At 43.1% G+C, this 12,481-nt stretch overlaps 1 protein-coding gene across 1 annotated transcript; it reads left to right on the plus strand.

Annotated features, from left to right (window-relative positions):
• The first annotated feature begins 437 nt into the window (after window positions 1–437).
• On the plus strand, window positions 438–11,127 carry TCTN3 (tectonic family member 3). The gene is made up of 13 exons (XM_042863574.1): window positions 438–640; window positions 1,302–1,420; window positions 4,805–4,935; window positions 5,245–5,353; window positions 5,429–5,547; window positions 6,420–6,455; window positions 6,837–6,911; window positions 7,004–7,129; window positions 8,234–8,329; window positions 8,580–8,677; window positions 9,320–9,482; window positions 10,267–10,404; window positions 10,863–11,127. Exons 1-13 carry the CDS (start codon window positions 438–440, stop codon window positions 11,082–11,084), a joined length of 1,635 nt encoding a protein of 544 aa, XP_042719508.1. The 3' UTR covers window positions 11,085–11,127.
• The last annotated feature ends 1,354 nt before the right edge of the window (window positions 11,128–12,481 follow it).

Consider the following 12,481-nt stretch of genomic DNA (forward strand, 5'->3'; position numbering starts at 1 on the left):
GCAAATCCTGAATCCAGTGAAATCAACGACAACGTTAAGTTTAAAATCTGACTCCGACTAATAGTATTATTTTATTGCCAACTCTCACGTATCAGGAAAAAAAAAAAAAAGAAGTGGAGATTGAGTCACCGGGGCTCCCAGGCGATGAGGCCGCGCACCTCGCACCGCATCCGTCCCAGCCGAGGCGCCCGCTGCAGAGTCGGGAGACACCGCCGCCGTTCGGGCTCACCCGGGCCGCACGGCAGCCACCTTTCCGGCTTCCGGACGGCGCCGTGCTTGGCTCCAAGCCTCCCGCCGAGCACCACCGACCCGCGCAGAGCAAGCGCCGCACAATCAAGAAGGAAAAGCGCCCGGCGCGCCGGAATCCGTGGGCCGGAAGCCGGAGCGGGCGACGGTAGCGCCGGGCCGGAAGCGGGGGCGCGTTTCTCAGCGACGACATGAGCGGGGCGCGGGAGGTGCTGTTCGCCCTGCTGCTGGCGGCTGAGCTCGCCGCCGGGGGTCCGCGCGAGGCGGCGGCTCCGCACCGAGCCTCTGCCGCCCGTGCGGTCCGCGGCGGCGCCCGGAGCCCCCCGCTCGTCGCCGGAGGTTTAGCCGGCCGCCCGCCCGGCGCCGCTGGTTCGTCCCGCCTCGTCGGCGGCAGGTGGGCGGGGGCGGTGTCCCACCGCCGCGGGTTCCGGCCGGGCGGCGGAGCCGAGGGAGCTCTGGGCAGCCGCGGTGCAGCACCGTTAGCGCCGCGTTTGTCGCGCGCCTCCCGGGAGGCGGCTCGGTTCCGCGGCGGGTCCCAAAAAAGCTCTTGGCGCCGGTAGCGAACGGCCTGCATGAAACTGGGCTTGGGCACCTCGCCGTACGGCTTTTGGTGGAAAACGGGGGGGCCTTAGGAAAGAAGGATTCGTATTCGACTGGAACTGGAAAAGCAATTATGGAATGAAGAATGCTGTCAGAAGAAGAAAATTTCAGCTACTTGGACATAAAGAGCTGTGGGAAAACAACATGGGTTGTAGTTGGGAAAGAACCTGGAGGAGCTGTAATATGTGGATGCTGAACTTAACCGTTTATTGTTAAGCAGTGCCAGAATGTTTTCTGAATGTACAGAGTTGAGTGTAAATGTACATATGTGGAGTGTATCCACAGTTACTGCTGTGGGGGAGGCGGCCTTCTGAAATTGACCAATGCAAATTGTACAGTGACTTGTGTGAGCAGGTTAATGGTAATACTGTTGGTATTTAGTAAGGTTGAAAGTTAAATATTGCAAGAAAATACTATTTAATTGACTTCTGGTGGATGGGGGGGTTTGTTTGCAGGTCTGTGAATCAAGTGTGTGTGGAAAAATCACTCATATTCAGAGCTAATATTCCTTACCATACTGATATCATTGCTGTCTCTGATGGACCTGATCTGTTCTGTGTGCAGCTGGATGAACGTAAGTAACTTTTCTTTCTGTTAAGCCTATTCTAATATAGCCTCTGCATAAAGGATCTGAAACTTGTGTTATAGTTGTTACAGGAACTACAGCAGCCAAAATACTAATTAGTAAGACCATAGGGAATCATGATTCCATCACCAAAGACAAAAAAAAATAATTTTGCTCTTTTTAAGGGTGATGTCTCTCTGACTAAATGTAAAAGAGCCTGTATCAGCCACTCGGTTGAGATACCTTAGTTTGCTACCCTTAGAACAGAAAATAAATGTTGACATTCAAAATGTACTCCTGTTATACTTTTCAGAAGGTGGTTTCTGATCATGTCTTGCATTACTTTTTTCTCTTGCTTATTTCCATACTTTCTTCTTCACTGGGATCCGTTTTTCTTGCTTTTGCAGTTTTTCTCAGTGCTCCTTTTTGCTGTCTAAAGGTAGAGTTTCACATTTGTCGTAGTATGATGGGCAGTGTGACTGCTCACCACGTACCCGACAATTCGTCCTGACCTTGTGCCTCATGTCTAACAATCGTATGTATGTCTGGCTGAGTTAAGCAGTCAGGCTTGATCTAGCTTTTGAAGAAGAGACTGGTGCTGTCTTGTTTTCAGCTGAGATACAGCTCATTTTCTTGCTAGTGGCTGATAGCGTGCTGTGTTTGGATATAAAGTGAAAATAATGTTAATAACAGGCTAGCATTTCAGTTGTTGGTTAACAGTGTTTACCTTGAGTCTTGGCTTTTTATGCTGCCTTGCTATCCAGCATTAGGAGGCTGGGAGTGCACTAGAAACTGAAGACAGCTGACCCAAATGACCTGAAGGGGTATTCCATACCATGTTGCATCATGCTGAACAGTAAAACTGGGGGAGAAGTTAGTCAGATAAATATAGTTGGCCAACTATTTATCTCAGCTAATGAGTTCTAAATTTCTCACAGTTCAATCTTTTCCGATTCTCTCCTCCATCTCACTGCGGGAAGGGGTGAGTGAATAGCTTTGTGGTGCTTGCTAGGCAAGCAAGTGGTAAGAAAGCTGTTCTAGTTACCTATTTTTGTAAAACTTATATGGAACTTATTATTCCTTGGGCCTCTGAGCAGGTATGCTCTTTGCTGAGTAAAAAACTGGCTAGATGGCCAGGCTTAAAGAGTGGTAGTGAATAGAGTTAAATCCAGATAGCAACCAATCACTAGTGTGGTGTTCACCAGTAGGTCAGTATTGGGGCTGCCTTGTTTAATATCTTTATTGATTATCTGGACAAGAGGATTGAGTGCACTTTCAGTAAATGTGCAGATGACACCAAGTCAATCTGCTTGAGAGTAGGGAGACCCTACAGAGGGATCTGGATAGGCTGAACTGATGGTCTTGTTAAAGCTCATATAACTGGACTCAACCCAAGTGCCAGGTCTTGCACTTCAGTCACAACATGCATTGTTACAGGCTTGGGCAGAGAGGCTGGAAAGCTGTGTGGAGAAAAAGGATCTTGGGGTGTTAGTTGACAGAAAGCTGAACGTGAGCCAGCACCATGCTCCAGTGGCCAAGAAGGCTGATGGAATCCTGGCTTGCATCAGAAATAGTGCAGTCAGCAGAGCAGGGAGGGGATTGTCCCTCTGTCATCTTGAGTGCTTTATTCAGTTCTTGGCCCCTCACTAGAAAAAGGCATTGAGGCCCTGGATCATGTCCAGAGAAGGGCAATGAAACTGTGAGGGGTTTGGAGCACAGGTCTTATGAGGAGTGGCTGAGGGAACTGGGACTGTGTAGTCTAGAGAAGAGGAGGCACACCTTATCACTCTGTACAACTCCCTAGAAGGAGGTAGTGAGGTAAGGGTCAGCCTCTTTTCCCAGGTAACGGCAATAGGATGACAGGCAATAGCTTCAAGTTGTGCCAGGGGAGGTTTGAGTTGGATATAAGGAAAACTTTCTTTTCCAAAAGAGTGGTGATGCATTAGAACAGGCTGCCCAGGGAGGTGGTGGAGTCACCATCCTTGGAGGTTTTCAAGAAGAGGGTAGATGCTGCACTGAGTTACATGGTCAAGTGTGGTCACAAGCATGGGTTTATGGTAGGTCATCTTTGTGGTCTTTCCAGCCTTAATAGTTCTATGATATTTTATGTCTGTCTCTGTGCCCCCTCCCCACCCCCCCTGCCCCCCCAGAAAAAGTGGTTTTACTAATGCTTTTTGTCAGATGTAAGAAAGCTTTTATTTGGTTGATGCTTTCTCTGTTTAAGGATTATCTACTTGGCCCTTGAACAGCAGAATTGCACAGAGAGCTTAATTTCCTTTAATTTTTTTTGTTCTTAAATCAACTGAATACCTAAGTCCTTTTTGGTACTAAACTACCTGTTGTGGGTATGATTTGGAATCTTCAATGTTTATGAAAGATGTTTTATTTGCATGCATTAGAAAGCATACTGGTTGAACAAGTCTATATGTTGTATCATTAATCATTTGCTATTTAGAGATGTAGTGTTTCAGCAGTAATAATTTAATATAGCATTGTAACAGTTCTGAATATCGATGGGCAAGGAAGATACCACTCTGAGATATGAGTAGGAGTTTGTCTTTTAAGGATGTCTATTCACTGTTTATACTTTAAAGTTTGTTCAACATTATTTTTAATCAATTTAATGTTCTTGCTGATTTCACATACTAATAGTGTTTTGACATAAAAATGTCAGATGAGTGTAACTTGGACACTTCACAAAACGAAGAGCACATATTAGGACAGTTGTCTTAAATAATTTTCATTATTTCACTAGATCACATTTGTATATTAACACTTTTTTAATGAAACATTACAAATTACTACTCATTATGTCATCTTGTTCATAGCTGGTATTACCCTGTGTAGGGAACCTGTTGGGTTACAGCATTAACTGGTGATTGAGCACCTGAAGTGGTGTACCTGGCCTTGGGAGCACAGGCAGATTGTTTGCAGCTGTGCTTCCCAAGAGACCAGAAGGGGTGGACTCAGGGTGGAGCTACCCTAGCTCATGTAATGGCTAGGGTACTGAAGGAAGGGTACTAGGCTACTGAAGGAAGAATGTCTCTTGGACCTAGGCTGCTTCCTGGGAAGGAGTGCTGTATAGCCAGCGATCTCCTTCACCAGTTGAGTGAGTTCATCTCTTCTTTCTGTATGTGCCTATTGGCCTACCTTGTGATGTGCTTAGTGAACACTTGGCTTGGTATCACCAAGAACCTGTCAGAAGCAGTTTCTTTTCTTCATGAGTAGAGCACCCTGTTAGCAATTAATTGATACATGGCACTATATAGCTTATAACTATATAGCCAGAAATTAATGAAATCGTCACTTTTAAAATATTGGAATGTTTACTTTTCCTTAGAATTCTTTTCTAGTAATTTGAATGTTGATGGATTTTTTTTTTCCAACCTTTAGCAAAACTGAACTATTTCCAACAGCCAAGGTGCATCAAAGAATCTGATTTTCCGAAGCTCTTGAGGAAGCATGGCAGGCACTCTTTCTTAGCGCAATCACAAGTCCAGCCGTCATTCTCTGCATTTTACCGAGTAAGTTGAGAGAAAATGCCAACCGGCTTGCAGGTATACCTTGGCTGTAGCTGTCTGTAATGAGACCTAATGAGAACAAATTCAAAGATCCTTTGTATTTTTCTACCTTTTAAACCATGTTTTATTTCAGTTCTTTTCCTTACTGTGTAAAATGTTTCTAATTAGTGTTCTTCTATTTAAAAGTTTGTACAGCCCTTTAAACAAAACTGTGTGCAGAGGAGAAGTTCAGGTTTGCCTCTTTGCCCTGATGTCATCATCTTGAACTTGGTCTTACCATTCCACAGTAATGTTTCCAAATTGTCTTTTCAGGCTGGCGATCCAATCCTAATCTACTTTGATTCGTTATCTATACTGAGTGTGCTTAAACAGCCAGTAAAAATGGGAGTCAGTGGACTTTGTGTAGATGGAAATCCAGCTGGTTAGTAAAAGAAAAGGCATTTCTGAGCTTTATGTGCTTCTGTTTTCTCTTATTTGATGTCATCTCTTAACTCAGGCTTCCTGGAAAGTGAAAGCACAAGCTGTATTCGCATGTTCACAAACCTGACCAGGAGCTGTATCAGTGACCCTGCCCTAAATGCTGCCTCCTACTACCGTGACTTTGCAGTACTAAAGGTGTGTGTCTTATTTTTTTCCCTTTTGTTCAATGCCGTGTTTGCTTGACTTAGTGCTGTCATCCATTTCAACTTCATGTAACTTGGAAAAGGCTACTTGATGTGTAGTATCCCCTTGATCTTCTCATTATGCCCTTCTTGCTAGAAATCCTGTTGAAAATGTCCCCGATCAGTGGTAAGCCATCACTTAAATGTGCTTTGTAATAATAAACTTCAGTTATTAGAAAGTACTTAGTGCATATAACAGCTATTTCATTGATATTTCATATTTTATGGTTTAAGTACAACGCTTACATTTTAAATAGACCACTTATAAAAAATATTTTTACCTCTCTTCCATCAACTTGATCAACAAAGTAAAGCATATTCTCAGGAAATAACGAAGGTTGTGGGTTTTTTTTTGTTTGTTTGGGTTTTTTTTTTTTTTGGTTACAGTATGTTTTCTGTGAAATCCCATCTAATCCCAGTTGTCATATAAGCTTTATTTCACAGAATCACAGAATGATTGAAGTTTCTGTGCTTACTTGGTTACTGATGGCAAAACTTAATTTTTCCTCAAATAGATGCTATAGTAGGTACTTCATTCCACAAGGGAAAGCCCCAGGGACAGATAGAAGATGCTAGTAATATTTTCAGTTTGTTGACAGGGCCAGGAATAAATGCTGTCTTCTGTTCTTCTAAAAATACATTTTTTTAATAGTATATCTATATTTTTATCTATGGATGACAAGTTTTATACACCTTAAATAAGTCCAGTGACTTTTGTCACTGAAATACCTAGGATGTATTTTGTTGGTCCTGTGATTTTACTTGCAAACTTGGAAAATCTGTTGGTTTCTGGTGCTGTATTTTCAGCTTGTTTTTTTTCCCTAGGTTCCAATCCATGACACCATTGCAGAGTCCATGAAGGTCAGTCTCTTTTGCCAGTGAAAGTAACTTCTGCTTCTGAAATTAAATATTGCGAATAGTAGACTTTGTGATAATACTCGTGGTTTGAGAACTTGAGAAGAGGGGGAACATTTGGTGTCAGAAGTAAGACTCCATGTAAGAAAGTTTCATGTTACAGACAAAAATACAGGGATATAAGGCAATGACCTTTTAAATGATTGAGCACAGATGGCATTGGAATCAGGGATTTGGCAAAAAGTCAAAGTGGCATCTGGAACAGAGTGGTCTGTTCCCAGATCACAACTGAAGCAGGGAGGTAAATCTTGGTTGGAAAAGCAGTGAAAAAGAGTAAGATGTGCTCTTTTTAAACAACTGTTACTCACTAATAACTTTATTCTCCAGGTAAGGATCAGCCCAGTTGGACCACCTGGAGCTCCCTACATGGAAGATAACATATGTAACAATGCTGTTTCTGAAGTATCTTGACCTTTTTATCTTAGTCTCAATGCTAACTTCAAGTTGTTACCCTATTGCTTTGTCTCTGAATCTTCTCTGGATTGGACTTTCAGGTGATCTATGAGATAGAATTTAATGGTACCCATGGGATTCAGAGTGTGTCTGTCCGGTTCAAAGTGACCAGCATCTCTGGGAGCTCTGGATTCTCACTGCAGCAGCACTTCACTTTGCGTTTTTGGGTCAGTGTCCCAGTCTTTCCCAGGTTGTTGTCAAGTTTGTGTTCCGTGACTTTTGACCCAATTCTGTACGGAAGAGATGAGAATAGTGCAGTGCTATAGTGCTATGATAACACCATCTGCCGAAGAAAGTAGGAGATGCCTCTGCTCTTAAGTAAATTACACTAGTAGAATAAACTCTCTTTAAGTAAGTAACTTTGAAAGGACCAATTATTTTGATCTGGCTGGGTTGGATTAGTTTGGTTTTGGTTGGTTTATGTTAAGTTACTTGTATTGTTTGTTTTTGGTGGGCAGAAGAGGAGAGAGGGGGTCAGGGTCATCAGCACAGTATCAGAATATATATATCAGAATATATAACTACCAGAAAGGAAAAGGTTGGAGCTAATACTGTGTCTGAGATGTTCAGTGTTTGTGAACAAAATTGGTAGGTTTATTCCAGGTACTGAACTTTGTGCAGTGGGAATGAGATTTACTTTGGAGGGGGTCGACTGCTGGGAGACAGTAATGTGTTCTGAAGTTTATAAACTTTCTCCTATAGAGACAATGCAAAGTTGGATAAATGGTGCCCCACAGGAGTTAATAAGTGTGCAGTGCAACCTTGTTGAATTTATTCTGTCAGAGTCTGTCTCCATAAAGTGATTTAGAGGTGGTGTCTCTAAGAATCTAGGTTTGTTCTGCAGATCATCTTTAGAATTGCCCAAAGTTATTTATTTGCTTCCTTAGACAGAAATGCTGAGCAACTGACTCTCAAAAACTGCCCTGGCAGAGTCCACACTTCAGGATAATGACATCTAGTCGGCTTGGATTGTTTGTTTGGGGTTTTTTGTTTTGTTGTCGTTGCTTGGTTTTGTTTACCTCCTGGACTATGAATTAGCTTGTCAGGTAAAAAAAGACTGTTTGAAATCAAACAGTGGAGGCTTCAGTAGCATATAATGTTCAGATATTCAGTCATTCAAAAAAAAAAAAAGGTTAAGTCTACTTTTCCAAGAATGCGAATTTACTCTCCTGAGATGAACAGATCTAATTAATACTCATGTTTTTCTCTCTTTTTTTTTTTTTTTTTAACATTTTTTTCATGCTTTGTTTCTTTTCTTTGCCTCTTTGTAGACCAGGATGCTTTCTCATACACTGCCTAGAAGTGGAAACCCTGGTTATATCACTGGAGCACCACTACTGATTGCAAATGGAAGTGCAGTGCAGCACGTATCCTTTGTGCTGTTGTGTTTTCTGTCATTTGGTTTCTTGACTTCTGTTACTATGTTGCTTGGACTTCTGAGATTGCACCTTTGCCTGTGAGGGCATACTTCAGTATAACTGCAGCCTGCAATAAGCTTTTTGGTCAGGGCTGAATTGTAGACCTGTGATAGTATAAAGGAGGAATGTGCAGTAAGAAGATTGTTAAATACAAATCGAGTGTCCTTTGTGATCTGCTTCTTGACATGCAGATTGTTAGATGAGCATTCTGCAGAGTGAGGGTGATGGCAGTTGCTCGCAGTTTCTGAGACACACAGTACGATTTGGAAGCAATATGAGGACTGGCTGCAAACTCAGGTAAGAACACGATCTGTGGTCACCCTTTCACTCTTCCTGAAACGTCTAGGAGGCATGGAGTCACTTGGCACCTTTTTCTGTAGTTTTCACTTCCGTGGAGCCAAGGTCTTTAAGACCAAGACCTCTTTAAGGTCACCCATGGTTTTAATACAGATCTTTCATATGAAACCTAAGAAAACTAGACTGTTGGAGGGATGGTGAAATTCTAGAACAGTTTGAACGTGAGAGATGATCTAGTAGGAAATCTTCAGGCTTTGGTCTGGCAACATGTTGCAGAGAAGAGTAAAGTTATTTGAAAAGTGAATTATAATAGAACCTTAAAAAAGGATTATTCTAATTTGGTTTATTATTTCGTTGGTGAAAGATCAGGAAGTAATGTCAGGAAGACATTTCAGGTGAAATGTTGAAGAATACTGACAGCTTTTTAGCCATCATTGAGGTGGTAAGATGGCTAAGAAGCTGTCAGTATTCTTCGTGTTATCCTGCCATGCTGTTCACCCTTTTCTTTGCAGAAACAATTGAAAGTTGACTCATCAGAAGAACAGAAGAAATGCTTGTTGCTGAGGAAGGCTGTTGATGCCATCTGCTTCTGTCTTGGAAAGCCCTTTAGATAAAGCTGTTACTTTTTTTTCCTCATTCTAGGCTAACTCAAGTGGAAAAAAGTAATTGCAGTTACATCCAGCTAAAGTTATATGAGGCTTTTCAGGGGATGAACCAAGCAGAGGACCTTGCTATAATTGGTAGTGCTCGTTCAAGCCAAGAAGAAGAGTGGGTGACCATTCTGATCCAGAACTGCAGTGTACAGGTAATATAAATGCAAGAAGACGATCTGAATATCTTTTTCATATCTTTGTTTTAGTTTGAGAGGTGTAAGTAATGTAAAAAAAAAAAAAAAAAAAAAAAAAAAAAAGAACCTGCTTGTTCATCAAGGCTAGTTTTATTTGTGTAGTAATGCACTGGCTTTCAGGAGTCTTAATACTCATAAATGCTCATATTTATTAGTGTTCATATTGTTAGGATATTTACTAAACAACAAAAAACTGATAGATTTAATCTCTCTTGATTCCTTGTAATGGTATTTAAATAGCCAAGAAGAGTTTAATGCTTAATCTGCTGTTGTACTGGTTAATTTTCTGACTGTGTTCTAAGATTAATACAAGCTGTTTATTCCAATGATGATTCCTTTACATTCCAAAAATGATGCTTCCGTTACCATCTTTTCTGATTTTTTTTTGATGTTTCTAGTGATATATAAATATTGCCAAACTAAAGCTAAGAGCTTGCAATCCAAGTGCTTGTTGGGGAGGCAAATTTTGTTTTAATAATTATTCATCTATTAGAAGGTGTCCTCATAGAAGGCAAAATCCAAGTGATAGAGGTGAGATAAATTCTGTCTGGAAATTAGATGACAGTGAGATGGATACAGCTCTAAAACAGGCAGCTGACCTGACAAGAAGTTATGGGGTTAGTCCTGAAGTGATTGAGATTCTGAGACTTTTGCTATCTGAAGTATTGAGTTTTGATCATAATGGTCCTTTTTAACATTTAAATTACTGTATTAAGATGTTTGGGTTACATTTTATTTTCAGACTGAGAATTGCAGTTCCTGTTGCATGATTCCTGTGACTCTGGATATGCAGATATTGTGGACTAAGATGGGTCTCCTGTCCAACCCACAAGCTCAAATATGGGGTGTACGGTACTTTTATCAGTGTCAATCCCTAAAGGTATGGGATTTCAAGTATTTCAAATCCTTCTCTCATGTAGCAGTATGAAATGGATTCACAGATTATTTAAGAACCAAGGTATCAAGTGGTCTTGATTTTGAGGAGTTGATCTACCAAGTTTTAGAAGTGGTTTGGCTACAGTGGCAAGAGTTTGATTTAACTGATCTGTAGAGGAAGCTGGTTTTATGGCTTTGGTGATTAATGTTCACAGTCAGTTGTACAGGTAGAAGAGGTACTTTCTTTTCAATCACAAGCCACTTCAAATTAAGGAGTCAAAACCTTAAATTAAGTTCAGTGTAAAGTAAGAGTTATAAAAGTTCAGTAGCTGTGTATGTCTTGTCCCTTAAAACCTTGTGGAGCACACAAGCTGTTTCAAGAGTCCATTACAGAACTTACCTTGGAGATGCATCTTTTGCATTAGGCATGCTGAATTCTTTCTACTTCACATTTTGTTACAGTCCCTAAGCACAAGCTTGGTGCCTTTGACAACTGTTGTTACCTTCACTGAAATGACGGAATGGCCAGAACCTCCACGTGGCCTGCCCAAAGTACACTGGAAACTCCCATTTGACTTTTTTTTTCCATTCAAGATGGTGCTGAATATTGAAAGAAGTTACAGAGATGACTTGACTGCCTACTTTGTTGTGATTCTAATATTGTCTAGTATTCTCTGCTGTTGAAGAGAGTCAAATAGATGAAACCTGTATAAATTCACTTACTGAACTTTAAGTGCATTTGTGGTGTGATCCAGATCGTAAACTGTTCATCAGATTCTTATACTGTCCATCCTATCTTATGTGCTTTCTGTTGATGGATTAACGCACTTGATTAGTTTCTGTCCCATGTCTTCTCATTCTCCTGTTCTCCATATACACAATCTTTAAACCTCTTTGAAGTGAAATTCTTAAAGGAAGGGGTAATTGAGAGATGTTGCAAGAATGAGGAGCAGGAAGGAGGAAGTTAAAATGAACTTGTTTCCAGAAACCGAGTGCTTTCAGGGAATGTAGAGAGAGGACTGGAGTTAAGACTTATACGTTGGATCATAGACTGGTTTGGGTTGGAAGGGACCCTAAAGAACTAGATCTTGCTGTAGGCAGGAACACCTCCTTCTAGACCAAGTTGCTCACAGCCCCATCCAGCCTGGCCTTGAATGCTCCCAGGGAGGGAGCATCCACAGTCTCCTTGGTCAACCCGTTCCAGTGTCTCACCACCTTCACAATACTGAATTTCTTCCTGATATCTAGTCTAAATCGTCCCTCTTCCAGTTTAAAGCCACTTCCCCTTGTCCTGTTGCTGTATGCTCCTACACTAAATCCCTCCCTAGCTTTTCCGTAGGCACCTTTTGGGCCGCTAGAAGGTCTCCCTGCTGCCTTCTCTTCTGCAGCCTGAAGAGCCCCATGTCTCTCAGCCCGGCCTTGCAGGCAGGTGCTGCAGCCCTCGGATCATCTTCGTGGTCCTCCTCTGGACCCGCTCCAGCAGCTCCAGTCCTCCTTGTGTTGGGGGCCCAGAACTGGACGCAGTGCTCCAGGTGGGGTCTCCCGAGAGCAGAGCAGAGGGGCAGAATCACCTCCCTCGCCCTGCTGGTCACCCTTCTCTTGATGCAGCCCGGGATACAGTTGGCCTTCACGAGCCAGCGGTGTGCGCTCACAGCGCAGTTGAATATTTCATCGAGTTTTACTCAGAGTCAGATGGAATTGGAGGCGGTCCGTTCCGCCGGGAGGAGCCGCGAGCATCCCTGGGTCAGGCGCCGTGCGACCGCCGCGAGCCGCCGGGCTCTGCGGAAGTGAAGCCGCCGCCTTCCTGCCGCCGTCCTGCCACCGACTCCCTCCTCGGGCTCGACTGCTGTCGGGCCGCCGGGGTCGCTCCCATTTGTACCCGAACGCTCCTTCCGCCGCGGGCTCGCCTCGAGGGGCGCTCGCCCGCCTGAACGCCTGTTCTACTGGAGAGTCGCTGGCGGGAGTCCGGCCGTGTGGGCGCGGGCCTGGACCGGCCTGAAGCCTGCGTGCGCCGCACTGCCGGAGCTCTGCGGCGGACGCAGGGGGCCGCGAGCGGGTCGGGAAGCCGCGGGCCGCGGCCG

Source organism: Lagopus leucura, unplaced genomic scaffold (genome assembly GCF_019238085.1).
Source record: "Lagopus leucura isolate 7727_CA_CO unplaced genomic scaffold, USGS_WTPT01 Super-Scaffold_741, whole genome shotgun sequence".
Taxonomy (NCBI): Eukaryota; Metazoa; Chordata; class Aves; order Galliformes; family Phasianidae; genus Lagopus; species Lagopus leucura.

Coding starts and splice junctions, on each gene's coding strand:
- TCTN3 (XM_042863574.1), top strand. CDS start 438: ATGAGCGGGGCGCGGGAGGTGCTGTTCGCCCTGCTGCTGGCGGCTGAG. Junction 5,354..5,428: donor TGTAGATGGAAATCCAGCTG/GTTAGTAAAAGA, acceptor CTCTTAACTCAG/GCTTCCTGGAAAGTGAAAGC. Junction 9,483..10,266: donor TCCAGAACTGCAGTGTACAG/GTAATATAAATG, acceptor TTTTATTTTCAG/ACTGAGAATTGCAGTTCCTG.